The following is a 27,799-nucleotide window of genomic DNA, read 5'->3' as shown; positions in this document are numbered from 1 at the left end:
GCAGGGCACCCACATCAAATTATATAATCCACACATACACCAATACCCTGCAAAATATGACATGTTCACAGATTCTCAAAATGCAAACATTTACTGTCTCTGTACTTCAGCCACCTCAATATACCTAGCCAGTGAAATGGCAAAACGTGTTGTAATCTGCCATTGGCGTCGCTCTTTTTTTTAAACCACCAATAGCTTTCGCCCTCACACCTTTGGAGCCCTGGAGGAGCCCTGCCACCCTGAGCCGTCAATCGCCCCGCCCTCTCGAAGTAGCCCCGCCGGCTCCGAGAAAACGCTCCAGATTGACACCTGAGGTGCACTTTACGTTCATACTAATGGCAAGCAGGTGTGAGAAATGGCCTTATCGATAGGCATCATTTGTAACACCTTGCAGCCATGAGGTCTACGTAATATAGTTCAGGGTGGGCGCTAAAGCCCGATCGATCGCATGGAGACTTGCGCATCGGTGCGCATCTGTAGCCTGCGAAGGCCGTGAGAGACGGCGGTTAAAGGCAAGACAGAGTTTACAGCAGTGAGAACTACTAGAGGGAAGTGTTCCAATCAATAATAATAATAATAATAATAATAATCATCATCATCATCATCAGTATGCCGGTCGAAATGTGTGAAAATGTATCTTCAAACTGCAAATTAAAATTTTCTGTCCATGATGCATTAAGTCAAACCTCTTTTATCTCTTTGCTTTTAACTATGGGAGGGGTCGTCTGAAAAACCGTTTCATTGCCAGTTACCTTATTTGTTTATAATGTAATTGGGAGCGTAATTAAAAGTACTAATCTTTATAAAACATTACAATTTACATTCAATTACTTTTAAATTAACTTATCATTAAGGAGACGCAGGTTAAAGCAGAAAAGTATTTTTAATTGCCTAAACATAATTAGCATGACCATTCCCTCAGTGTGATAGTAAAGGCAACACAGAGCACAGCGCACACCCAGAGACACTGAAGTCTGAGCGTGCGATAAGCCGGTGTACAATAAAGAACGCAGAGCCTGAAGAACTCAGCCAGGCTGTAACACTTTCCTCACTAAACAGTTCATCGAATTTGCAGTCTTGCCTGAGAGTCGACATTTGCACTTTCTAGAAACTGCTCAAAGAAGCTTACAGGTTACCCTGTTCCTTGAATCCTATATAAGTTATTCAGCAGCCTCCTTGGATTCCGTGCATACATTATTCCTTGAGAAACGAGTGTATCCCGCATTTTGTAGCATTTCATGCGAAGCCTCTTTGGCGTTGTTTTCCTACTTCTGCAGCAGTTTTTTTGCGGTTGTTTGATGACCCAGAACATTCGTCGTTTTGTTCATCTGTGGCTAACAGAAAGTGTGCTGAAGGCTTACGTACACATGGTGCAAATTGTAATATGCGATATGTAATATGCAATATGTAATATGCAATCCACCACAGAAAATCATTTTAACAAGCGTTTACAAATCCGGCAACAGATAACAAAGAGTGAGTGCTCGAGGCTATCGCTTGCTAAGCCATGACAAATGGAGGACGTCTGAGGCTCCAGCCTGCAATCAGCTCATGACAGTCCCGTTTTGGAAACCCAACTGTGAGATGTTTCACTTATCTCTTGTTTTATGTGCTGGATTGAAAGGTTATCTGAGACGAGACAAAAGCGGCGTGACATGGATTTAATGACCCCGTGAGCCTGGGCTGCGTGGCCTTTTGCATATGACAATGACTATTGACAGAGCACCTGCGCTCGAGCAAAACATGATCACGTTTGTTCGGATTCGGGATTACGGCGCGACACCTGATAGCAAATTCGTTAATTAAGATTAAACTCTGCATTAATCCGAAATTAATCATGCCGAAAGAAAAAACGACCGGCAGAAAAACTGCTGGGTCATGTCTCGTTTAAGTTAAAAGGTACAGCGTGCATGGACTTGGTAAAATCTCAACTGCAAATTTGTGGGTTTTGATGCATACGTATTGATGTCTCCCAGTACACGGTTTCTTCTCCATGTTCTGAGGCAAAACAGGCATAACCCAGTGGGTGTAACACTATGACTCTAGTTAACTGCCGCAGTGTTCACGCTTTGTTTAGCTTTGGCCATGAGAAGGTTCATTAACGTTTACCCATCTTCCTTTCTTTTGGTTAATATTAAATACAACATGAATGTAGATTAGCGTTAAAGTGTCTCCTCGTACTTAATGCTGGATTTACAAATTTAATAGTGGCTCTGTTACCAATTACTTGAATTGAATTCAGACACCAAAACAATATTTCAAGTGCCCTTTTTGTATGCTTCATGTAAATTTTAGTGGCCTACTGCATAATGTCCACAAATATACATTGTTTCCATCTATTCAATGTTCTGGTGTTAAAGGTAAACTTAAGGGGACAGAATTTTTTTATTTGTTTGCTTGCTTTTGAAACATCAGCAATTTTTATAATCTGGAATCTTAAAAGATGAATAATTAAAAAATAATGAATAATTTAAAAATGGAGCCAATCAGAATTCCCACAGATGGCAACTAAAGCGCATTGGCCTTCAGTACAGTGGTTATTAAAGTATTACAACATTAAAAAGACAGAGCTCTTCCTTAGTGGTTCTTACTTTTCAGTGACTGAGGAAACTGCTCAACTTTTAACATTAGTTGAAGGCTGTCATGTGGTTTGCCAAGTTGGCAACAATGATATGCAGGTATTTTCCAAAAGTGTGAACACAAGTAGAAGACGTGGTGGTATCTTCACTGACGACGATTAGTGCTGTGCTGTATGACTGTCTCCTCTGGGAGGATAATGAGGAGAGGCATGTAATTTCTCATGCATTTCATAAATCTTTTTCACGACGGACAATAATTCAGAGTGTTATGACAGGCTTTGTTAGTTTTGCCGTATTACTGAACGTGTCAGCTGGGTTGATGGCGCCGTGTGCTGTTGTTGTCTTCTTTGGAAAATGTCAGCCGGATTTGCGCTGATACGTTTGTACGTGTGTCAGTCTTTGCCCTGCACTTGCGACATTTCTAAAAAGTGACAGAAGCATGTGTCTCGGTCTCGATAGCACTGATACGATTGAGCCAAAGCCACACGCTGGGGACTAAATGCCGTTTCAAAGTCTTTGGCCCTAGTCTGGGACAGCCCCGGCACGTGTCAGATGACAGTCTTATCGCCCACGGCATGACCACTTCGAGTTTCGCAGCCGTTCGCAGCATGCAAATATGCTCCGAGCTTTGTCCAGATCTGTCTTCCCCCTTCAGCTGAGGCACCACATGATGTTCCTGCTCAGCCCCTGGGTCTGAGGGCCATACCGGTCATCTTAGGAGCCTGTGTAACCTTCTGGGATACAGGGGTTTTTGGGAGGATTTGAGAAAACAAAGCTATAAAATATAGCAATACAATTTTTTTTTTTTTATTATTGCCCAGGTGTGGACATAGAGAGTTCCTCACAGTGCCAGATCGTTCGTACTCTGTGGTGCCCAGGGTTTCTCTCGGAGATGGGTGCTGTGGTGCCATCAACCGGAAGCACTAATGACCCATGACTTCATCCCAAATCCCTCATATGCCCACTCCCCTCAGATCTCCACCATTGATCTGTTCCCCTGATTCATTCTTCTCAGCCATGGATTAAATTATTACTCGTGAGACTGCTGTTCCGGATGAGTGCCATGCACGATTATGGCGTGTACATTCAGGCAGATTGCAGGTCACCTCTGAAGCCCTGTGTGTGTATATAATGACGGGAGTGTTTCCGGAGACTAAAGCCAATTCCGGAACTGGACGTTCCTTCAGGCTCTGGAAATTTTTGTTGCTCGCATCGAAGCAGTTTTGCGGTTCATGTTTATAACCGCAGTTTTGTGGTTCATTTCCACGTGTTTTAAAAATATTTGAATACAAAAAGGGCATTTACCCCCTAGTCCTTTCAATTAGTTGAAAGAAAAGTGTGTATTGTAATAGAGATTTAGAGAAGTATGATTAGACAACAAACCAGCACAGCAGTGTCTGTAATGCCATCTGTAATGCCTTCCTCTGTAATAACATCCTCTGTAATAACAACCTCTGTAATGCCATCCTCTGTAATGCCATCCTCTGTAATAACAACCTCTGTAATGCCATCCTCTGTAATGCCATCCTCTGTAATAACAACCTCTGTAATGCCATTCTTGGCCACTGTGAGTCCTATTGTCTTGTGTAAATATCACATAAATATGGGGTTACAAAATGCCATCCAGCATTACCCTTTGTGTGTGTGTTTGTGTGCATGTGTGTGTGTGTGTGTGTAGGTGTGTATACGTGTGTATATCCATGCGTGTGCATAAAATTGGAAAAGGCGAATACTGCATGCCAGGCATCTTAATGCCCTGGCCCATTATGAAAATAATGGACATCTCTGAACAAATTTGGTTTTTTGCTTCCTTGATGGGCTCCTGCCTTTAATTACGACTCATGGGGAGTTTGTTTATTATCGTGGAACTGGCCCTGTCGCTTTAGCACTGCGAACTGCAGTGGGTCCGGTCTGCAACAAGCCTTTTACTGAAGGTGAGCTTATTCGCCAGCGTGCGGGTGGACAGGGCGCACGTCGCGTCTTAACGGCCACGTTGCCATGGAAACCAGGTTATGTTTGGCGACACTTGGAGAGAGAGAGCCCCTCGGGCCACCGTTTGCTCTCCGACTGGGCTCCAAAACAAAGTGTAATTAAATTTGCGAGCCATCCGAAATGGCTCACAGGGCCCAATGTGTGCAAATCCTGCACAAGTGGCTGGGGGTGGGGTTAAATTATCACTGCCTGCCTTTCTTCTGCTCTAAAGTACCTCCAAAGTGCAGAGATTAAGACGTCTGAACTCGACGATCCTGATGGAACAAATAGGCATTCAGGGAACCTCATGTAGTCTATGTCAATCACTGTGGGTGAAAATATGCTTCTGTAACTATGTTTTTGTTCACTTAAGACAGTAATGACAGTAACACGAGGTGCTGGCCCATCAGTCTCTCTGGTCCAAGGTGCCGTCGGCCCCTCCGGCAGAGCTAACAGCACTCGCTGTGCTTTCCTCTGTAAAAATCTTCTTTCAGCATTTTTCTATTCCATTTGATCCCATTTGTTTTACAGTGAAGGTTAACACTACAACTGACCTGGGAATCCCAGAAGTGTTGGGTGTAGCTGTTACTTCCAGGAGATTCCAGTGACCTTTTTTTTCTTGTGTTTTGTTGCTTTCTTAATGCTGCTAGTGAGTTTTGCAGAATTACACAAATGTGTCAAAAAGTATTTAAAAAAAACAGGTCTGCAAGTGGTTGTTTCTAGTCCACTGAACACAAACCATAAATAAATAGTAGAACAGCTTTTCTGAACAATGAAATATCACTTAGAATAATAACAAGGCCGTGGGTAGTTCTGGTCTCTAAGCCCTAATAAAGCGGTTGTGGCTATGTGTACTTCCATACACATTAATTAAACAGTGGGTGGAAACATGACAACTTCTCATTTGAACATTAATATTTATGATATCTTGAAAGCCTATGAGGTAATAAAAAGTGTATACAGGGAGGTTTAACTTTGAATTAGACATATTAATAACATAAAACATAAGGGAGTACAGAGATTCTGTGTACAATGATTTGTGTACAGGGCGGTTTTTGCAAAGGATCCTGGGTAGGCTTCAGCAGACCTCAGTGTAAGATATATCATCTCTCCACCAGGCTCAGGACTGTATAGAAAAACAATCTTCTTTAGGATGAGGCCAAGAGAAGCCTTCTCCTGGAATGTGGTGGTAACGGGTTCCAACTGGTGTGGTTGCATATCAGTTTGCATATATTGACTAATATATGGTTTGGCTGTAATGGTGCAGAAAGTATGTATATATGTAAAAGATATGTAAAATATGTAAAAGGAGGCGGGGTGAATACATAATCAATTCTGAAAAATGTATAAAAATGTGGCATTTATCTGCGACATTCTCTGGAGGGTGCCTCGATTATGCTTGTTAACGTTAAACTGCAATAAATGACAGGACCAGCTATTCTTTTCTACTAATTCTGAAGTCTCCATCTTTATTTTCTATTTTAATGTTTAAACTTTAAAACCAGATGAGTGGGCATTTAGGAAGGACACCTAATGGATGGCATTGTTCAGACTTACTGTCATAGAAGTATCGGTGCTTAATAAGTATCTTTATTAAAGGTGTTGATTACTTGTTTGTATACGTTTAGTTTATTAAATTACAGTCATAGTCTACATGAATCTCCTAAGGTGATATACGTCATATGTCACGTTCTCTGATCACTGCTTGGCACTAATGAAACACTTAAGAACACAGGCACAGATAAAAGAGACATGCCTACATGAGACATGCTGTAATATGAAGTTTCTTGAGTTTCTTCACTGGCTCGCAGTCCGAATGGCTGCAAGCTTACCAGCGTCTCCGTATTACCCTCTCTTTCCCTAGAAAGCATTAATACCAGTGGGAACAATCAAAGCTCTCAGTCCCCGATGATCACAGTCCCCGTGTCCTGAGATAAACTCCCCGTGGATCGACCGCCATCGCAAAGCAACTAGGGAGGGGGAGGCTCATTACCTGAGCGCTAAAACACGGCGCGGGTGCTGTCTCCCACTGGCACCATGATCGGACCCGCCCTGCCGCGGTTCATTACCCATCTCTCCATGGGTGGAGGGTGGCGCCGTGTTCACTCTGCTCCACTGCTCCGGTGCTTCACTGGTAAATTCTGGAAATCTTTCAGGGGACAATGTTGTCACATGTTCTGCCCTGTTTGTTTCTATGCACCGAGAATGGTAGACTGACTGGAATATATCAGAGGGCATGTCCACAACTCTATACACAACGCTTTTTAATGCCATCCGATTTACATGGTAATCTATTTTCTACCCCCAAACACCCCCAAACACTCAAACACTATCCTAATAATAGGATAATAAAAAATTCATAATAACTAGTAGAGAAAATAAAGGTCAGTGGGAAATATAGTGCGAACACATCAATACTAAAGTGTTGGATGGCCTTTGCTTCCTCAGAAAAGCGTCACTCTTCCTTGACATTGTGTTATTCATATTCCTCGCAAATCGAAAATTGGAAATGATGAACTATCCTTTGGCCAGACACAAATTTATCAAGGTGGAAAGCACAGAATGGATTGTTCAGTGGTGCAGATTTTGTGTTGACTGCAGCAGGACATTCAGCTACATAGCTATAAGTTATTTCATGATGACAGCTCTGTCAACATATAAGATTTGTGCAGAGAGGAGTTTTACTTCAAACTGGGGCGGAAAGGTTTAAATTGAGTTCTATGGTCATTTTTGAGGCTACTGCTCATTGTCTGTTTTTAGCATCTCTCCTGTGTAGGGGTCAGTCCGTCCTGTCAGTGGGCCAGTCCGTCTTGTCTAGGGTTCAGTCCATCCTGTATAGGGGCCAGTCTGTCCTGTCAGTGGGCCAGTCCATCTTGTCTAGGGGCCAGTCCATCCTGTCTAGGGGCCAGTCCATCCTGTCAGTGGGCCAGTCAGTCCTGTGTAGGGGCCAGTCCATACTGTGTAGGGGCCAGTCCATCCTGTCTAGGGGCTAGTCCATCCTGATTAGGGACTAGTGTGTCCTGTCAGTGGGTCAGTCCATACTGTGTAGGGGCCAGTCCATCCTGTCTAGGGGCTAGTCCATCCTGATTAGGGACTAGTGTGTCCTGTCAGTGGGTCAGTCCATCCTGTGTAGGGGCCAGTCCGTCCTGTCTAGGGGCTAGTCCATTCTGTCAGTGGGCCAGTCCATCCTGTGTAGGGACCAGTCTGTCCTGTCAGTGGGCCAGTCCGTCCTGTCTAGGGGCCAGTCCGTCCTGTCTAGGGGATAGTCCATTCTGTCAGTGGGCCAGTCCATCCTGTGTATGGGCCAGTCTGTCCTGTCAGTGGACCAGTCCATCCTGTCAGTGGGCCAGTCCATCCTAATATTGGGCCAGTCCATCCTGTGTAGGGCCCAGTCCATCCTCTCAGTGGGCCAGTCTGTCCTGTCAGTGGGCCAGTCCCAACAGCCCAACATTGGCAACATGGCAACATTGGGGCTTGAACTGGCAACCTTCGTGTACCTTGAGCACTGAGCCACCATTCAGAGATTCTTACCGACAAGAAAAACATTTTTTTTTTAGTAACTTTACAACTTTGGAACACTATGGAGCTCTAAAGACACTGTGGAGTAACTGTACTTTTGAATGTAGTAAGTTACCTCTCTTTGCTTGTGTTCAGTCTGCATGTCTTAAAAACAACTTGCTTTTTATATATAGCTTAAAAGCAAAGAAGAATTCAAGACCTCCTATTTTTATTTGATAATTTTTTTAAAATAATGATTATCAAAACATTATCTTTTGAAAAAGCTTTAAAAGACGCAAATTAGCACGCTTTTTAAAAGCCTCGAATTCGATTTGGCCCTGGTAAACTGCAGCCGTCCCTGGGGCCTCCTCCCGGGGACCCTGGCTGACATCAGTGGAAACAAATTCAGTCTTAGCATGTCTTAGTGAGGGGAACAAAGCAGTTACCCCACCCCGAGATTGTTCTGTGTAGGTGCAGCAGGGGCTCACGGCTCACGCTGGTGAAGCATCCCACCGCACTCCTCCTCCTCTAAAATCGAATTGAACGTTCGTACGGTGCTCGTCAGTGTTCTGGAAGCCCCGCCCTCTTACGGTGTCGCTTGTGTTCATTTCCTGGCGTCTTCTGTGTAACGAGGGAAGAAATGAGTTTCAGGCGCCTCCCGTCGCCGCAGATGGAGTGCGCGGACCGACGGTGCAGAACCTTGCCCTGATACCGTTCTGCTGAAAATAGATTTTGTGCCTGCGGTTATGAAGTGTCAGCGATGACTTTAATCACATCGTGGTGGATCAGGTGTTCGTACAGGGGCATCGTTGTTGTCACGTCGTCTTTTCGCCGCACACCCCCAAATTCCCTCCACCGTCCAGCGGGCGCCACTGTCGACGAAGGTGGCTGTGTGGTTGAGTAGGAAAAATGCCTGAGTGAGTCACAGGACCGAAGCTGTGCCTAATGTGCCCATCTCTGTCTGTCTCCATGCTTCTGCCATCTGCTCATCCGTATTGCACGACCCTCCCTTCCGCCAGGCTCAGACGTCACCGCTGGGCTCCCCGTAGGCGTGCTGGTGGTGTGCGGCCTGGCCCTCCTGCTGCTGCTCGTGCTTGGCTCCTGGAAGCTGTGCCGGCCGCCCCGCCACAGCAAGGCCGCCTGCTCTGGCTCGGCCCCCGCGCGCCCCCCGGACGATCCACCCTCCCGCCCGCCCGGTCCCCAGCCACCACTGGTCAGCATGGCAGCGGAGAAGCTGAAGGAGTCCTTGGCGCCCATGGGCTTCCTGGAGGCGGCCGTGAAGATCAGCCACACGTCGCCCGACATCCCGGCCGACGTGCAGGTGTCCATGCGGGAGCACTTCCTCCGGCGCACGCAGCGCATGCAGAGGCAAACCACAGAGCCCGCCTCGTCTACCAGGTAACACGCACACGCCACTCGCCTGCCTGGCCGAATCACGCACAACACTGCAGACTTCCAGGGGGTTTCATACGAGAGGCCACACACTGATGTCCTCGGCGTGCTAGCGCCTGCATATGAAAGGACAGAAGTGCTCTATTGGCAAAGCTTTTCAAATGGAAGGCAAAGTGATGACAAAATCCCTTGCCTCTCTTGGATGGTAACCATAGAGACGCAATTCTTGCGGTGCATTTTCAAAGCTCTGTCACGGTAGTCGACTGCATCACAGGCACCGTGGAATGCACGATGGTGAGCATTGGTTGAGCCCAGCTGGACTTTGTACAAGTAAATCCATCAAACATGAGGCGGTAATCTAGGAAAAACGCTGTATTTGTGGGAACAAAGTCTACTACAACTGAAACATTTATATGAAACCTAATTACACTTCTGAGTCAAAAGTTCTAAGTCGGTATGGAAGAGAAGGCGATATTAGTGGTGTTCAGGTAACGCTTTCCCACTTTGCTGATGATTCTGACGTACAGAGACAGTGAACAGAGAAGTCAGCAAAGGCAGAGAAAGCCAAACTAGGGGGCTGGAGCAGAGCAGATCAACAGGAGTAGCCATGCTGGGCTAGTGCACATACACCGTAAGCCCAGCAAATGGGTGTCCATTGCTTGTTCAAACACCTTAAACAATACATTGAAAATAGGTAACAGCCAATCCACAAATTAGTAATGAAGAGTTAGGGAGAGAAGGTGGTGCAACCCAGATAACTGATAACGAGCCTTGCTGTGTTCTGTCAGGGACAGCTTCACAATGGTGCTACTGTTTTGTCAAAAGGTTGGTCAATTGTCACACAGTTCTCTCACTGTGACCAAAAACAGCACTCCGAGGCAGTCGGGACTCACGCACGATGCTTCCTCTACTGGCCAGACGCACTAGTCGCACCAGCTGCCGAGCTGGCCACGTCACACTGCATCTGTCCCCCTCTCGGTGGTAATGAATGGGGGCCAAGAGATTGTTGACTATCGTGTGAAAACCCCTTTATACATATTCAACGCTGAAACACATCTGAGGGCATGGGTCGCATTTACATTCATGAATTTCCGTGTTCATATATACATATTCAACATGTGCAGTACACTGAGCCAGCTCTGGGCACAGATGTGTGTAATTTGATATTCCATAAGGGAAACTGCAGGTACACGCACACACACACACACACACACACACACACACACACACACACACACACACACACACACACACACACACACACACACACACACACACACACACACACACACGCAGACCGTAGAGTCAGTTCATCCAGATCACCTCTGAATCATAGATCACCTCTGAAATCTTTATGTGTTTTAAGGGCTTCCAGGACACCTGCCAACACACATATTTAACACCTGAGGGCATGCAACAGTCTGCCTTTAAAAGACACCGATTTCAGAGGTGGAACAGTTTAATATTATACTACACTAATGCTATAAACCTTCAGAAGCATGAATGTCCATCTCAATACTGCTGACTAAAAGCCTGAATTTTGTTTGTGTCATCATTTCAGGTCTTACGGTCAAATGATGTACTGAACATATAAAATGCAGAAATGAATTTAAGAGTGCAATTTAAGTTCAGCTAATGAGCACTGTAAAACATTCACAGGCCAGTTGCAAACTGTAAGTCCATTTTGAAGGCTGCCTTGTGTTTGTTTAGTTCATCTGTTTGTTTCCATAGTGTTGGAAACATGGACTGTCTGGCTCTAGAGGCCAGTACTCAAAATGCTGTAAATGTGGCTTGTGTGCAGAGATGTCTGTCTCTCACTTCTGGAAATTGAACCACCTAAATTCAACCAACAAATCCACAATTGTTTCTTGCAAAATAAAATATTTTTTTAACTGGTGAATACAGTCCAGTATTTGTACAGTTCAAATTGGCGTTTGCTGTGTTGAATCTGCATGCTGAAGTTTAAATTTACTTCAAATGTGCTTTTTAAATTTAAATTTACCCTAATTTACTTTCATGCTGCTTCTGCCCTTCTGAAATGAAAGAATACACACCAGCCTTCAATATAGGGTGTCTGGTCCTGAAATATCACTTACATTTCACATTCACTTTACACGTCCTGCACAGCAGCTCATGGACATCGTGAGACGGTGTTGTATTTCTCCTCAGTGTCTCCTACTGCTTAAAGCCATTCCTGGTTCAACAGCATTGCTGTAGAGACTCCCCACCACGGCGGGTCTTGTGCCCCCTCCATAGTAGGATGGAACGCTTCCATTTCGAGTGGAAAAGGACAGGTTGGAAGAGGCAGAATTAGGGTTCAGACCTCCATCACTGAAAAGTCTGTCCTGTCGGCCACAGTTTAAACCTTAGATCCAAGACTGCTTCGATGATTCTGGGATGTCTCACCTATCTGTCTCACTCTCTATGTCTCTCTCTCTCTCTCTCTCTCTCTCACGCCAGGCACAGTTCCTTTAAACGCCACCTGCCCCGTCAGATGCAGGTCGGCAGCCTGGACCTGGGTGACGACTACGTGGACGTGGACGAGCAGCTGACCAGCATCGGCCGCATCAAGCCCGAGCTGTACAAGCAGGCGGCGCCGGAGAGCGAGGGGTCAGGCAAAGGCGGCGGCAAGACCTGCGGCAGGATCAACTTCTCGCTACGCTACGACTACGAGAACGAAATGCTGCTGGTCCACGTGCTGAAGGCCTTCGACCTGCCGGCCAAGGATCTGTGCGGCAGCTCCGACCCCTACGTCAAGATTTACCTGCTGCCCGACCGCAAGAAGTTCCAGACGCGCGTGCACCGCAAGACGCTCAACCCCACCTTCGACGAGTCCTTCCAGTTCCCGGTGCCCTACGACGAGCTGCCTGCCAGGAAGCTCCACCTCAGCGTGTTCGACTTCGACCGCTTCTCCCGCCACGACATGATTGGCGAGGTCGTGGTGGACAACCTGCTGGAGGTGTCGGACCTCTCGCGGGAGACGTCCATCTGGAAGGACATCCTGTACGCCACCACTGTAAGAGAGCTTTTTGTTTCACGCCGTTCGGCTCCCATGCCTCTCTCTGCTCCTGTCTGGAGTGTGCCGTGACAGTCTTCCCCAGCATGCAGAGAGCAGACCACATCAGTGAAGCTCATCTGTGAAGTTAATTAGCACTGCGAAAATCTGCTTCGATCTACTTTGGCTAACACAGTCTCCGTAATATGTCACCTGATGGTGATAAACATTATATGTGTACAACGGCTTCAACAAACAGTTCTAGTCAAAGCCACTGGTTCTTGTGCATGTGATAGTTTTACACTGCAGTTATTCGGAAAGCCACATAGTTCATGGAACAGACAGGGCCCCTTAATCTAAGACCAGAAAACATTCTATTGATCCTCCTGGACAAACTAGATGTGTTTTGCTGAGGTATGAAAGCACACTGACTTACAATAGCGGATCTGAAACAGAGCTATTAGAGCCGTCAATATCAGCCAGAGGACTTGTAGAGGCATAGCGGTATAATATCTTTATGCAACACTTTTTGTCATCTCTCAAAATAATGCCATGACTGGACTCTGCCCTCATCATCTGTTGTTATTTAGGTACACTAAAGGCCTGACATAGCAGTGCGAGAATTGCTCAGCACTTAGAACGGCTTACACTGGTTACATAGTGCTGAGGTTACATGTTACTGACCTGTGAGACATTTTTAGAAGATTTCCTGGAAAGGGGAGTCATTAAGGTCTTTGTAGAGTGCAGTGATGAAATGCCCAGGTGACATGAAGCAAGCACCCAGCTATTAATCTGGGTAAAATGAATGATCAAAACAGTCACAAACAGAGCCAGAAGGGCAGGAGGTTACAGGCGGCACAGGTTAACGTTTACCCTTGAGACAGCAGCTGAGGACCATTGAGATATTTTTGAAAAGTTAAAGACTGCTCAAGCTCTTTTTCAATACACCTCTTTCTTCTGTGACCAGATGTCAGCCTCTACACTGAGGAGCAGTTCAATAAACCCTCACTTATTGCTTCGGAGGCAGGGAGCCCTTTGCCCTCTAAGCAGCGGACACATTCCGTGAAGCTGGGTAGATGATTTGGAGCCGGAAGTCTCTGTTTGCTGTGTACACCAGGGACGCATCAAGCAAAGGCAAAGACGTCCTTCTCAGCAGCTCGGATGGCTCAGGCAAAATGTTTACACTCGATGGGAAGAGCTTAATGAGCAAAGGTGGGAAAAGAATTTAAAAATCAGGAAAATGTAGACCATTTGTGTCAGGTTCCTCGCTGAAGCTGGAGTCCAGTAGAGGTGGTCTGAACAGAGTCTCACCACGTCACACTGTCAATGTTGCTACAACTGAATCACTAATACCTGGGAATAACAGATGCAGGTCACATAGAAGTCTAAAACGTGTGCAGACTGAAACCATGGAGCCGGTAAACCCACAATGAATTATCTTATTCCAGCAGCTTTCCAAGTATAAATACGCTAGAAAGAACATTTTTCAAGTCTGCCAAACCCTCCGCGTTTTACTGCTGGAAATAAGTCACAACCTATGCAGTACTGCAATGTTTCACATTCTGAATATAAATAGCAAGGATACGGCGTCTCACTAGATTTATATTATCAATGAGCGAAGCAAGCTTGTCATGTGTAGTAGCCTTCAGAAAGCATGATATACTCAGGGCAGCGCAACAAATCTTAATATCATTCCCTTTTTGACTTCACTACCAATAAAAAAATATCCTGGTTGTAGGTTATTGTAAAACATGTTGCCCCTTACTTCTATCTTGACCCAAATATTAACACTTTGTAGACAGCGTTTTGGCGAACCGTCCATTCTCATGTGTGGCATGTGACGCTTCCATCAAGCATCTTTAAAACCACGTCCGTCAACGTTAGCGAAACGTTAGCGAGGATGGGGGGGAGCCTCGAGAGAGGCTGCCAGACAGCTGTTCTTTTCCCCTTACCGCTCATTCAGACCGAGGGGCCGGGCTCGGCCTTGCTCGGCCAGCAGGCTTCGATTCCGTTTGAGGAAAAGACGGTTGACTCGAAGGTTCTGAGGCGCTTGAGTGTGTCGGCGGACGTCTAATTAGCAGTCGGCTGGACTAGTGTGTCCGCAGTGCCCAAGAGAGAGTCTTTTCTTGGAGATGCATAACAGCTAATTGGCAGTGGTGGCTCTATCTGTCCAAATAGACCACCCTTTCCACCTCAGCGATGAGTCACTGCCTTATTAAACTCACACAGCCAGAAGTTCTAGGCCACAGCCACAAATACGTTTCCCGGGACTGATCGTTTGACCCTGAGCCTAAACATATCCACCAGAGTCATCCAGTCATAAGACGCGCATCTGATATCCGAATGGCGTCCTCCTCAGTTTGAAAGTGAGGCAGGGACAGAGGTGAAAACATCACAGGTGTGTACTATAGACAATGCTACTTTAAAGATGTGACTGAGGCTTCAGCTAAATTCCTCAAATAGTCACAGAAAAGGGTTATTAAGCCTGAACACAACTGAGGAAATGGCACTCGTAAAAATATGTTTTTCCTCAGCTTGAAGTCATTCGCGGTGGACAAATGGCCTTTGTTTTATGTAGATGCTCTGCAGACATTCTGGTTTTGTGCTCTTTATAAATGTAATGTTTGTAGTTCCACTACCTCTATTATGTCATATGCTTTAGTGTTTGCACTGTTGAGTACTGTTGATAGTACACTGGTGTGTGTGTGTGTGTGTGTATGTGTGTGTGTGTTTTACAGGAGAGTGTGGACCTCGGGGAGATCATGTTCTCACTATGCTACCTGCCTACTGCAGGAAGACTCACACTCACTGTTATCAAATGCAGAAACCTGAAGGCCATGGACATCACGGGATATTCAGGTAGTGTTAATTAAACAATGTGTGTGTGTGTGTGTGTGTGTGTGTGTGTGTGTGTGTGTGTGTGTGTGTGTGTGTGTTTGTGTCTGTCCTAATGAAATGAAATGAAAGGCGACTTATGACAGCATACTGTTTTTGGTCTGGAGTGCTCTATTTTTGGTAGTGTGCAGCATAACAAACCCAAGATGTAATTTTATAAATTCACATATAACAAACATTCTTACACTTTTGTCAGAGGTCCACTGATGCAATTCAAACAGGTCAAATGATATTCCGGCCTTTTACCACGTCATTAAAATCATGTGTTACGAGCATATTTGAGGTGACATTCAAAACAAGCGCAAAGTGATGACTGTGAAGACAAGCGTGTCTCCTGATATCATGATTTAAGCTGGCAGCAGCGTTTCACGCAGGTGGCGCGCCTCGACTAAGAAGTAAATGTTCTGTGTAGCAGGCAAATTGAATTCGAATGCAGTAAAATGCAGCTATTAAAAATGTACAGGTGCCAGACTAAGCCTTCCCTGTTCGATTTGTTCTGCTTGGGCTGGGAGTAGTTTGTGCCCGCCTAATGTTGAGACACAATAGATCATCCAATCCCCCAGTGATAGGTAAAGGCATGCAGTAATGACATCCGACGACGCCTTGTTCTGCTTGCTCCATTAACGCACAAGATCTCAATGGCTCCCTCCGAATACAAATACTTAACTCATCAGCAATAAATGCCCTGGTCTCATTCCCATAGTGTGGGCTCCATTCTTTTTCAGTCACGGTGATGTACAACCCTGCAAATCTTTTTCCTTTTCTCTTCTTGCAGACTGTACCCCAAGTGGTATGGCATGGTCACTTGGTCAAAGAAAATCATAGGAAGTGATGTTTTTATGGCTAGGTCAAATTAATAGATTGACCCTTGTTTTTCAACAGATCCCTATGTAAAAGTGTCTCTTATATGTGATGGCAAGCGTCTGAAAAAGAAGAAGACCACCATCAAAAAGAACACGCTCAACCCTGTCTACAACGAAGCCATCATCTTCGACATTCCCCCCGAGAGCATGGACCAAGTCAGCTTGCACATCTCTGTTATGGACTATGACCTGTACGCACCTCTCACAGACCTTCTGTGCCTAGAGCAGGCGATCATGGCTTAAACGTGTTTGAAGGCACTGTTTAGAACATTGCTATCTGCTAGAACCGGTATGACTTCACCCAACTCGGGAACTATGTCACTACGTCAGACAACATCTTGAAAACTTTTCCAGACCATAGCAAAGGTTCCTAGGTGTAATATCTGTAATGCACATCATAAAATTCACCGAGGCTGGATATGTTTTATATCTAAAATCATGAGCTCATTTGCATTCTCCACCCGGAACTCAATAATCAGCTTATAACGTCTTAATTGTAAAGTATTAGCTGTGCTTGGACTTAACATGCACTGTGACATTTTATTTTCTTCTGCTCAGCGGAGATAATGCCTGCGGTCAGAGTCGGCGCTTTCCCAGCAGAGAGAGGGAGTGTGAGGGACGAGTAGAGGAGAGAGAGAGATAGAGATAGAGAGAGAGAGAAAGAGGGAGGGAAGAGAGGAAGAGAGAGGGAGACAGAGAGAGAGAGAGAGAGAGAGAGAAAGAGAGAGAGAGAGAGAGAAAGATAGCATAGCACACACACACCGAAGCCCTGAGGGAAAGGTCAGTAGTCGCAGTGCTGAGGAAAGTGAGTGATAGGGAGCCCCTGTCTCGTCCCTGGTCCAATTGCTGCCTCCCTCCTTGGGTGACTATTTGGGCTGCAGTCAATGCACTGCACAGCACAGCGCGCGAGAACACAGTGTCTGGAGAATTGCCCTGCATGCTGGGTGTCAGATGCGGAGAATTCTCACTCCAGGACTCCAGCACGCATTCCCTCCAGACCTTACTGCAATGCTTCTTGTTTCCCAAGCTTGCTCTTTACTGATGGCCGCAGAGAAAGAAGCATCTAAACTGTATTGCTGTCTCATTCCCATAAATCAAGATTGTGCATTATCTTTGTATGGTCTGTGAGCGTTTATTGGCTGCATCATGAAGCTTGTTGGCCATTACATCTAGCAACAGAATATATGAACGTTAATATGGCATTACAGTCCCATGGAAGAGAGGCCAGTGCTGAGGCTTCCATTCTTCTGTCCTCAGGGTGGGTCACAATGAGGTCATAGGCGTGAACCGCGTAGGGTGCTCAGCTGAAGGCTTGGGCAGGGACCACTGGAACGAGATGCTGGCGTACCCCCGTAAGCCCATTGCACACTGGCACCCCCTGCTGGAGTCCAAGAAATCTGAAAAAGAGGTTGGGTTTTTGTTCGTTTGTTTGTTTGTTTTATCTCCATAATGGAAGTACATTAGATCTAGATTGGAGTCTTCAGGGTGTAGAAATGCAATCAGCTTTCCAATCAATTCCTTAAGCTGAGAAATAAGAATGTATTCCAACAAAAATCTCATTCATCAGAAAAATGCATGTGCCAGTTGCCAGTCTTACAAATCTTTGAACATCCTCACATCCCTTTTGACTCTTTTCCAAACTTCTGTTGTATGAATAATTCATGAAGACAATATGATAGTGTTGATTTAAATGTAGGCTAATTAGATGTTATGTTCTTTTCCGATCTGCACTAAAATGGTAATCATTGCGAAAACAAGGTTTAATGCCAAGTGGAAGTAATGTTGATTGTTATTTACGGCCCGCTTTTCGTGTGCAAAGAAAAATGCCAATCGCTCCAGAGTGCTGTACCTCAATGATATTGTTTGTCTTCTTTTTTCCAGTGGAAAACCAGAACAGCTAGTTTTGACAGTCAGGGGTCCTGCCCTTCCCCAAAAGCCCCAGCCAGCCCATGATTGGTGCCACATGTGGTCCAGAATACCTGACACCCTCCCCCCCATGACTAACTATCTGTGTGCCCGAGGAAGATCAAAGAAAACCAAACAAAAACAGAGAACAACTCTAAACTCCAGTGTCTCCAGGTCTCTTGGCTGGCGCCGCTGAGTAATACCTCTGGTCGAAATCTTTCAAAGCCTGGTTTTTAATCGAGTTCTCCCGCCTCTTGTACACTGAGAAGACAGGCCTTTTGCTACAGCCTTTATTGTGAGCGCGGGGAAAAAAACTGCTTTTCCCTTCACGTTTTGAAGTGTATCCCTAGGCTGAGGCAAATGAAATCTGACCACGCAACTCTCGGAGGAGTCTAGCGTGCACGGATGGGAGTTTTCTGCGCATGGAGGGCCTCTTTGATGACAGCTTTGCTCAGAGCTGCTTGCAGCCCGAAAGGAAGATGATCTTATCGCCTGGAGCCAAGAGCCCGAGCGGTTTAATGCTGAAATGGGAGCTAATGCGCATGGCTGCCTAAAGGACGAAGACTCTATCATAGGCCATAGTGTCCAATCACAGGATGACACTTCACTGATGAAGAGATGGGATTGCCCATTGCTATGTCATAAATGACCCCCTTCCTCAACAACTCCCAGCCCAGAAAGACAACGCTCATGAATGCTTTGCAGTGACCTCGTGGAGACTTTTAATATAGCTGTCCCAAGTTGATTGATGTCGTAATACAAAATTGTGTTAGTAAGTCATAAAAAGAGGCATTTGCCAATCTCAGCATAGCACAATGATCTCAAGTGCTTTCCTTGAGCCTCCACGGACCTGTAAAAGTGAAAATCTTCAAAGACCAGAAGGCTTGAAGTTATTGGTGAATACATTTGTAAATGAAAAAAAAAAAATAGAAGATTACATATGTATCTTTGTTTAGGTAAAACCTTTAGTTTTAACTGTGTTTCTGGACACAATTGTTAAATTGTGTTTTCTGGTAACTTGGTATTCACTTTTTCAGTAGCTTCTGTTTTTGAATTCCATTCCACACCTGCTGAAGTTGTAGTTCTAAGGTTGTAGAAAGTGATGTTATTTCGTTTACTGTTAGTTATTCACCTATTCAGTTCAAGCGTCCTCTAACCCAGTTTTAAGTTTGTTAGATATGCCAGTAACACATGGGTTTTATACTGGAAAATGCATTTGGTCGGGGTTAGGTAAGGTAAGGGGTTAGAAATTGCAGAAACAATTCAAGTAACTTTGCTTTATCTTCAGTTAGGGAGCTGGGGAGCTTGGTTGGGGACTCTGAAACGTTTTGTTCATTAAGTTATTACTAAGCATGAAGGAGGAGGTCTGATGCTTGATTGATATGCCCCTGTAACGCACTTCGTTAAAGCACACCAGAGGAAATAGTGCATTACTTTAAGACATTAGAGGCTGTTCAGGAAGAAGGCATCAAAGTGTTCCACGCATGGAAGATTTGTTGGCAGGACTTTTCATTATTAAAACGCCATTTCAACTTAACTATACCATTAATAATAGCGTAATATACAACAGTTGCTCTATTCTCAATAGTGGAATACACAACATTTTTTGTATCCTCAAAGCTCTCTATTGACTCTACGCTTACACTGTAGACACTGGTATTCCTATTGTCCAACAGATTATCAATGCATTGTCACTCGTTATACTGCTATGTAATTAATGATATAATTACGCAGTAGCAGTGCTTTGTTCATGCCAACATTTTGAGATACTTAACATCCAATATTTTTCATAATTCAGAAAATGCAATGTACTACACTGAAAACTCCAAAGAGGCATGCCGAAAATTATTTAAAATATACTTCATGACTTCATGCCATAAAAACATATAAAATCCACAAAGAGCATTATATTCAAGAACATTACAAATTCACCCTTTCAGCCAGTGCAACATAACATTTGTTAAAACCAGAATGACAACAGTAATTAACTGTTCACACTCCAGAAGGTCATTCGAGCAACAGAAAATGTGAGATCTTAAAGTAAAGCGACATTTTTGAGCCAGTTCTACCCTATTTACAAACAGCAAATAGCATGCAGCTCCAGTAATAAGTGTCCCTATTTGAAGTGCACTTTACCCACCCAAACTGTATCTACCTGACCAACCAGGTGTTTTTCCACACAAATGAAACCACAAGAGCAACATGGCCAAACATGCCTGGTAACGCTGCTTCCTTTTAACATTGGTAATGTCCTAAAGTTGTTCTAATGTTGCTAAAAGCAACTAGAAAATATGTTTAACCTTTAACATGAAAGCCCTTATATCACAGGGAAAGCCAGAGCATATTCCCCAATCACACACACTTATCACAGTTGGTTAATTTGAATGCTGTTAGATCACGTTCATATTATAAAGTATATGTTATGTCCCAATAATGTTAAATCTTAAAAAAAAAAAGAAAAAAAAAAAAAAAGGCGACCCTGATAAGCAAGAGCACCCAGGGAGTGAAATGAAAATAGAATACTAAAAGTTGCAATTAAAAAAGGTTTTATTCCACTGTAATTGTAATTGATAGTCTTTTGCAAATTTTGTACATTGTCACTTCAAGGGACATACATGATTTTAAAGAGTGCTCACAAGCAATTCAGTTTCAATTTTTTTAAATGACTTTGGCTCTTTTTTACCTAAAAAAAAACTTTAATAAGGAGATTTTGCCATTATACTAGTCCTTGTGGTATGAAATTGATCTATTATGTGACAATAGCTGATAGTTTTTTCTCACTGTTCACATTATTCATGCAGACAGTTGTGTTGTGCATTTTCACTGTTCTATGCCATAATGTTGTATCATGTTGAATGTAGTGCTCCGTGTGTGAAATGCAAGTTGCATCCAAACGTTATGTGCTGCGAGAATGACTGCACTTGTCTGGCAGTAGAAAGCCTGGGTTGCAGTGGAGAAGCACACGGAAACAGCACTGGAGGGGAGGTTTCCTCCAGAGCCCCAGATGTCCAGTTCTCTGTCTTTGGAATCGGAGGGGGGACGTGCGGGAAGCACGCTCCCGTAGGACTCCAGTGAGCCGAACATCTGCATAAGAGCTAAGGGAACGGAACCACCCTCACAGGCGCAACTCAGCCCACGACGTCCGAAATGCTTTCAAAAAAGCCGCTGCCTGAAGATGGATCACAGAGCTCTAGCTGCACTTTTCGCTGAAATAAATGAAATCCAGATTAGTCTGGGCTCTGCTTAGGAAATGCCGTCCATCAGCGTACGCATCTTACAATTGTTGAAGTTTACACATTTCTATATAATAAAATAAATTTCGTATTTTGGCAGACTTGTGAATAAGTCCAGGTGACATCTTGATGACTTGATAACTTGCTGTACCTTTTTGATTACTACCTGTTCTAACAGCATTTATGATGTCCTCAGGCTCGACAATATAAAGCCAATGTTTTCCTGTTGTGGGTGGAACCTGTGAAATAGATACAAATGACTTCATGGTCTGTGTGGTTTGTCAGCCTCTCTCTCTCCCCTGTGAATGTAACAAGTTTCCAGTTTTATATTGATAATTTGTACTTGTAATACAACTGTTGGACAACTGTTCTTGTATCTCAAACATGCGGAAATAAAGATGTCGGTTTGGTCGTTTAATTCTCTTGCACTTCAATTTCGCACAGATTCAGACTCAATGAAGGGCCTTGTGCAATACTGAGAGGTTGTATGACCAGGAGCAGCTATTAGAAAGCAACATGGGTGGATTTTAAATTTCATTCTTCCTAGGAGATACATGTAAGGTGGTGCTCCTCGGCTTCTTTGGAGATACATAAACCAACCATGTCTCCCCTACATAATTACACCAGTTTAAGGATCTGATGTTGGACTGAACAATACTTACCATGTCTAATTGTTCACCCAGACTACTATAAACACATTTTGAAATACTTTATTGAGTTTAACATACTGTGCTTTTTTATATGTGACTAAATTAATAGCTACATTTTTTAAGTTGAGTTAGTATTTGCCTCGGTACAATCTTTTTGGTCAGGTGTTCCTGGCTGCGTGAGTAAGTGCTCTTTGGAGTGGCAGTCACTCCTCTGGAGGTGGCACTACTGCCCACAGCTTCTTCTTGAGGGCCAACCTGTAGAGGATCTGGTAGCCATCATCCCAAGCATACAGCTGCCTCTCCACGGGGTTGTACTTGAGGCTGGAATGAGCCCCATAGCGCCTGGGGAAGTATAGCAGCGGCGCTTCCCCGCTGGCCACCATGTCGTTCACGTCAAACACACACTGCACCCTGGAACGGCTGGAGGGCCTAGTGTTGTATACCACGTACACCGTGCCACACCCGATGAAGGCAGCCTCGGCGCCACCCCTGGGGCATGCCGTGTCCCACATCTGCTCGATGTCCAGGGTGTCGGGGTCCATCTTGGCTAGGTTTATGTTGTCACCCACAGGGTACAGAGCCCACAGCCCGTCCTCGTCCACAATGAGGTCTACCAGGGTCAAGGGGTTGAGGGTGTACACCGGAGTGCGGTCCTCCAGTGGGAAGACGGCACTGTCTGCCACCGAGCTGTTCCTCAGGTCAAACTTAATCACCTGCAGCTCCGAGCTCTCGCTCACATAGTAGAGGAATCCATTATAGACGGCATGGCCAGTACCATTCCAGGTGGAAGGGAGAGTGATTCCCTTACCCTTAGACATTCCTGATGACACAGAGAGCTCTTTCACCGAGCTGAACTCATATAGGGTGTCCTCGGAAGTCCCATTGAAAACGTAGACCTTTGATGTCCTGGAATCCTTGGTCCACATTCCTTTGGTGCTGCCTAACCTTTTCAAAATCTTCATGGCTCGGATATTTGACACGATATCAACACAAACTGTGAAGAAATAAAAGCATCATCGTCAATGTTCATTTCAGAACTTAAAAAACCTTGATTTATTGCTGAAATTGTTATACTCGTTCAACAAGTATTTCAAGGAAATATTCACCATGAGAACTAGTCCAAAGTAATCAATGAACTAATCAGAAATATTTGAAAATCCAGGTTACTGAACCTAAAAGAAAACTCTGGATATTCAATTTTTTTTAAACATGGTACATACCTTGCCAGACACAGTGTACTTTTCTTTTGAAAGAAAAATATCTATCCACTTTTCATAAAAGGCTTCAGAAATTTTAGAATTATGAAAAGAGATAGGCAGTATCCTCCGAGAAAATGAGGAGAAGATGACACTGGCACAGCAGCAGTTCTGAAATCATGGCTAATAAGAAAGAACGATCTCGCTTTCTAGAGAGACGGGGGTTCTGCACCTCAGCGGCACACGTGCCGCTCTAAAAGCTACAAGTTACATGAAGGATGGCTGCAAACCAGTTTTCTCTATGACAGAAAGGAAGAAGGAAGGAAATGGTGACATTTTGAGCAGTTTCTAATCACAAAAAATATCAGCACAGGGAGTCTTTGAGGTAACGGTTTCCCCATTACAAAGAAAGTCTCAACAGGCCTGAAATCTGATAAAGATTTTACTACTTTCTGTAAATGCAGCCCTTAAACACAACTAAGAATCTATGAAACGCAGTTAAAAGACCAGGGTTTGTCCTCCATTTTTCAATATAGTGATTTTCCAAAGAGAATGCTGCCAACGCTGTATAGCACTTAATGAGCAGTTAAATATAGCCAAGCTTAATGTGCCAAGACCTGTCAGGCTCGAAACCGAAGGTGCGTGATCAAAAGCAAGATGCTGACAGGCCTGCACCACAAGGCCAGCACACCCCTCCCCTTTTCAGCACACCCCTCCCCTTTTCCAGCACACCCCTCCCCTTTTCCAGCACGTCCCTCCCCTTTTCCAGCACGTCCCTCCCCTTTTTCATTGCACCCCTCCCCTTTTTTTTTTTTTTTTTTTTAGCAAAACCCCTCCCCTTTCCCCACCACCCCTCCCCTTTTTCCACACACCCCTCCCCTTTTTCAGCACACCCCTCCCCTTTTCCAGCACGTCCCTCCCCTTTTCCAGCACGTCCCTCCCCTTTTTCATTGCACCCCTCCCCTTTTTTTTTTTTTTTTTTTGTAGCAAACCCCTCCCCTTTTCCCCACACCCCTCCCCTTTTTCCACACACCCCTCCCCTTTTTCAGCACACCCCTCCCATTTTCCACACACCCCTCCCCTTTTCCAGCACGTCCCTCCCCTTTTTTCATTGCACCCCTCCCCTTTTTCAGCAAACCCCTCCCCTTTTCCCCACACCCCTCCCCTTTTCCACACACCCCTCCCCTTTTCCACACACCCCTCCCCTTTTCAGCACACCCCTCCCCTTTTCCACACACCCCTCCCCTTTTCCGCAGCTCACCGGAGACTTCAAAAAACTGATCCTTCTTCTTCTTCTTGACCGCTGCCTCCTGTTCGACTATTTTGTCTTTTGCTTTGATGCACGGCTTAGGCGGGTTCTTGGTCTCGATGTAGTCCATCTCTCGCTCCACCCGCTCCACCCGTGCCCCAGTCCCCTCCAGGTCCTGCTGTAGCTTCTCGTGGTCCTTGGCCAGCTTCTCGAGGAGGTCTGTCGCTTGACGCCTGAACTGCTTCAGGTCAGAGTTGTAGCGGCTGTTCTGCTCATGCCAAAGGGCGATGCGTTCCTGGAAAGGAACAAACAGAAACAAAATGTATATATCTGAGTGCATGGCATGGGGTCCTCGTGGGTTTACAGTCATTTTATACACGCTCTGTAATCCTTACTATAAGGTGTGAACCATCGTAATGCTCAGAATGAGTAGAGACGTACCGAAGTATCATAGCGCATTCTAAGTACGTAGACAAGAGAGGGCGTTTAAAGGCTTTCATGTCAGCGAGACATTAAGAACACTTTTGAAGTTTTCCAACTAGGTTTATTGTTGTTATATTACTTACAACCTTATATTACTTAAAACAGACATATAGTAGACATGCATTAGGATGTAGTGGCAGTTTGAGATGTTTTACTAATGTTTCCAAACATTGAATTTGTGTTGGCCAAATGGCCCATGTTAGTCATTGTACAGTTGTAGTGCTAGGTGAACCTGAGAGTCATTCAAAGCCTTTATAAGCAGGGATATTCATGGTCAGAAGCAAGGTAGCCTTGGGCTATTTATTGTGCTAAAGTGTTGGATGGTAGATCCGTCAAACTAGATGGTAGATTTTTTTTTTCATTTATATTTGCCACTCAGCATGCAAAAGAACTCCTGTGAAATAAATCAATAGGCCTAGCACCATTATCATATCACCTGGGATTAGCAAATACCAGATACAGAGAATCCGAAATCCAAAATTTAGCAACATTTGTAGTAATTATACAGTACCCCTCGTCATCACATTTAAGGACCCTCAGGTGAATATTAGAATGCAAGACTCTTGATGGCACGTTTACAGAGGTGTATGCACTGGCACCTCTGAGACAGGACACTTTACAGTCAGCACATCTGAAGTGGGCCTGTTTCAAAGGATGCGAAAAATCTTGGGAAAACCAGTGCCAAAGGCACACGCTCCTCTAGGATTTCATCTCATTCTAACTACGTACTGCATTTCGCTGAGAGCAAATGTGGCGAGTCAGACAAAAGATACACCCCGAGGCGACAGCTCTCTTCACAAAAACGTATTAATGCCTTACGTCAAAATAACTGGTGTGGAATGAGGTTCAAATTCACATTTACCAAGACAGGCGTGCCCTGTGCCTTCAGCTCTTCAGCGCCCTCAACTGCCTGTGAAGATTATCTTCATGACCTGGTCACTTTTCTAAATTATTCGATGTACAAGGTTTCCTTACTGGCTTCTCTGAGACGTCCTTGAATACTTGAAAACGAAGCAGGAACAGGATTTTGCTCCACATATGTAGTTTACACCTCTCTTCCAGAAGAGTAAACAACACTGAGAATTAGCATCAGTGCCCAGAGCAGATACGAAGCTGGCGTTTGTTGGTGTTTGTTGCCACTTGCTGGCCAGTTCGGCGGGACTGGTCAAGTTATTCTTACCTCCATGGCAACCATCCTGCTTTCCAGATAGTTCATCAGGCCCTGGTAGTGGTACTGGGCTTGCGAGAGCTGACTCAGCATGCCGAGCAGGAGGAGGAGGAAGAAGGCAGCTGCTCTCATGGTGGGCTCGGACAAGGGGCGCGCTGGGTACCCTGCTCAACAGTCGGAAAAAAATCTCAGCACTTCGAAAGCCCTCTGCACCACTCCAGCTGCCCAAGCCTGTGTATGGAATAAATCCTCCAGTGTGTGCACGCACGAAAGAGAGAGAGGAAGTGATCAAAGCGAAAGTGGCCGAGAACAGGGCCGGCTTCTGGGGTTTCGACTTCGCTGCCTCTCTCCCTTGGCTGGAATGTTTTTATAAACACTGAAGGAGGAGCCTTCAGCCCATGGACTCTTGCCGTCTTCTACAGGGAAGCTCAGCTGAAACGGCCGTTAAAGGACCAAACCACAGCTAATACACTAATACACTATGTCATAATTCAATAAATCTACTAAAGAACATAACTAAGAATACCTTCATAACTAAGAATGCTTTAATACATGAGATACATGTTTTTAATCATTTCAACTTATCACACATGCCTAACAGATGTCCTAAAGGTATCATTTTCTATAATATGCTGTTCATTGTGTCTTATTTGGTATAGCTAATCATAAACCACGTTGTGTCTTATTGGGTATGTCCCAGCATAAATGACAATTTGATTAAAGTCAGGATAATCTACCCTAAGGCAGCAACACAAGCTCGTATTTTTAATGAACCAGTTGAGACTGCAACGCAGCAGATAGATGCCACCCACACTAAATCTGTTTATCAAAGAGCATATTGGCTGTTTCTTTGCTGCTAATATAACATAACTGAACAATACCTCAACTCATGGGAAGATGATTTCATTTTGATTGAGTAAGTAGAAAATGAAGCTCATTCATTCAAAGTGGACAGTATTTAAGAGACTGTGCACACTTTTCAAATAAAGCCCTTGTTTTTTTGTTAATGATAATTCTGTTAAGGTTTAAAGACCCAATTTTTTCTTTAAGCTCTAGAGCAAAGGTAAGCTGGGGTTCTCATGAGAAGAAAGACAGGGGACTAGGACTTAGACCAGGGACTAGGATCTAGACTGAGAACTAGGACAGAGACTGAGGACTAGGACCTAGACTGGGGACTAGGACCAAGACTGAGAACTAGGACCTAGGCTGGGGACTAGGACCTAGACTGAGGACTAGGACGTAGACTGGAGACAAGGACCGAGACAGGGGACAATAACCTAGACTGGGGACTAGGACCAAGACTGAGGACTAGGACGTAGACTGGAGACAAGGACCGAGACAGGGGACAATAACCTAGACTGGGGACTAGGACCGAGACTGAGGACTAGGACGTAGACTGGAGACAAGGACCTAGACTGGGGACTAGAACCTAAACTGGGGACTAGGACCTAGACTGAGGACTAGGACCTAGACTGGGAAGTAGGAATGTGATGACTCGGATACTAAAGCCGAGGAGCTGGCAGCCCTCTAGGCTTCAGCTCCAAAATGAAGAATTTAGAAGCAGCCTGGTTACACAGATGGGCTGAAGTCTGAAATGGTTTGGGAGCTTATTGGATACAGTAGGGGATCCAGTAGGGACTTCCGGGAGGCAGCAATGAGGGAATGTGAACCCTGCTTGGCTGTAGTCTGGGACACAAATAGTTGCTTAATTTGGATGACAGA

General features: G+C 44.8%; 2 protein-coding genes across 2 annotated transcripts in view; one reads left to right on the top strand and one right to left on the bottom strand.

Moving 5' to 3' along the window:
• Positions 1 to 21,749, top strand: part of syt6a (synaptotagmin VIa) — a 49,388-nt gene extending 27,639 nt beyond the window's left edge. The window contains exons 2-7 of the mRNA XM_027011993.2: positions 9,068 to 9,446; positions 11,901 to 12,456; positions 15,174 to 15,294; positions 16,213 to 16,384; positions 17,451 to 17,601; positions 18,075 to 21,749. Coding sequence (XP_026867794.2) covers positions 9,068 to 9,446; positions 11,901 to 12,456; positions 15,174 to 15,294; positions 16,213 to 16,384; positions 17,451 to 17,601; positions 18,075 to 18,146 — 1,451 coding nt within the window. The 3' untranslated portion in view covers positions 18,147 to 21,749. The remainder of the gene's footprint in view (positions 1 to 9,067; positions 9,447 to 11,900; positions 12,457 to 15,173; positions 15,295 to 16,212; positions 16,385 to 17,450; positions 17,602 to 18,074) is intronic.
• Positions 20,628 to 26,421, bottom strand: olfml3a (olfactomedin-like 3a). Its single transcript, XM_027011995.2, has 3 exons — positions 26,090 to 26,421; positions 24,439 to 24,721; positions 20,628 to 22,975 (listed from the first exon to the last, which is right to left on the bottom strand). Exons 1-3 carry the CDS (start codon positions 26,207 to 26,209, stop codon positions 22,185 to 22,187), a joined length of 1,194 nt encoding a protein of 397 aa, XP_026867796.1. The 5' UTR covers positions 26,210 to 26,421; the 3' UTR covers positions 20,628 to 22,184.
• Between the last annotated feature and the right edge of the window lie 1,378 nt (positions 26,422 to 27,799).

The sequence above is a fragment of the Electrophorus electricus genome, chromosome 22, assembly GCF_013358815.1.
Source record: "Electrophorus electricus isolate fEleEle1 chromosome 22, fEleEle1.pri, whole genome shotgun sequence".
Taxonomy (NCBI): domain Eukaryota; kingdom Metazoa; phylum Chordata; class Actinopteri; order Gymnotiformes; family Gymnotidae; genus Electrophorus; species Electrophorus electricus.
Note: the sequence above shows the minus strand (reverse complement) of the source record. Positions and strands in the feature narration are given on the sequence as shown.

Excerpts from the sequence above, each read along its gene's own strand:
- olfml3a (XM_027011995.2), bottom strand. The coding sequence starts at position 26,209 with ATGAGAGCAGCTGCCTTCTTCCTCCTCCTCCTGCTCGGCATGCTGAGT. Across the intron at positions 24,722-26,089 it reads GCAGGATGGTTGCCATGGAG|GAACGCATCGCCCTTTGGCA; the intron begins GTAAGAATAACT and ends GTTCCTTTCCAG. Across the intron at positions 22,976-24,438 it reads TCAGTTTTTTGAAGTCTCCG|TTTGTGTTGATATCGTGTCA; the intron begins GTGAGCTGCGGA and ends ATTTCTTCACAG.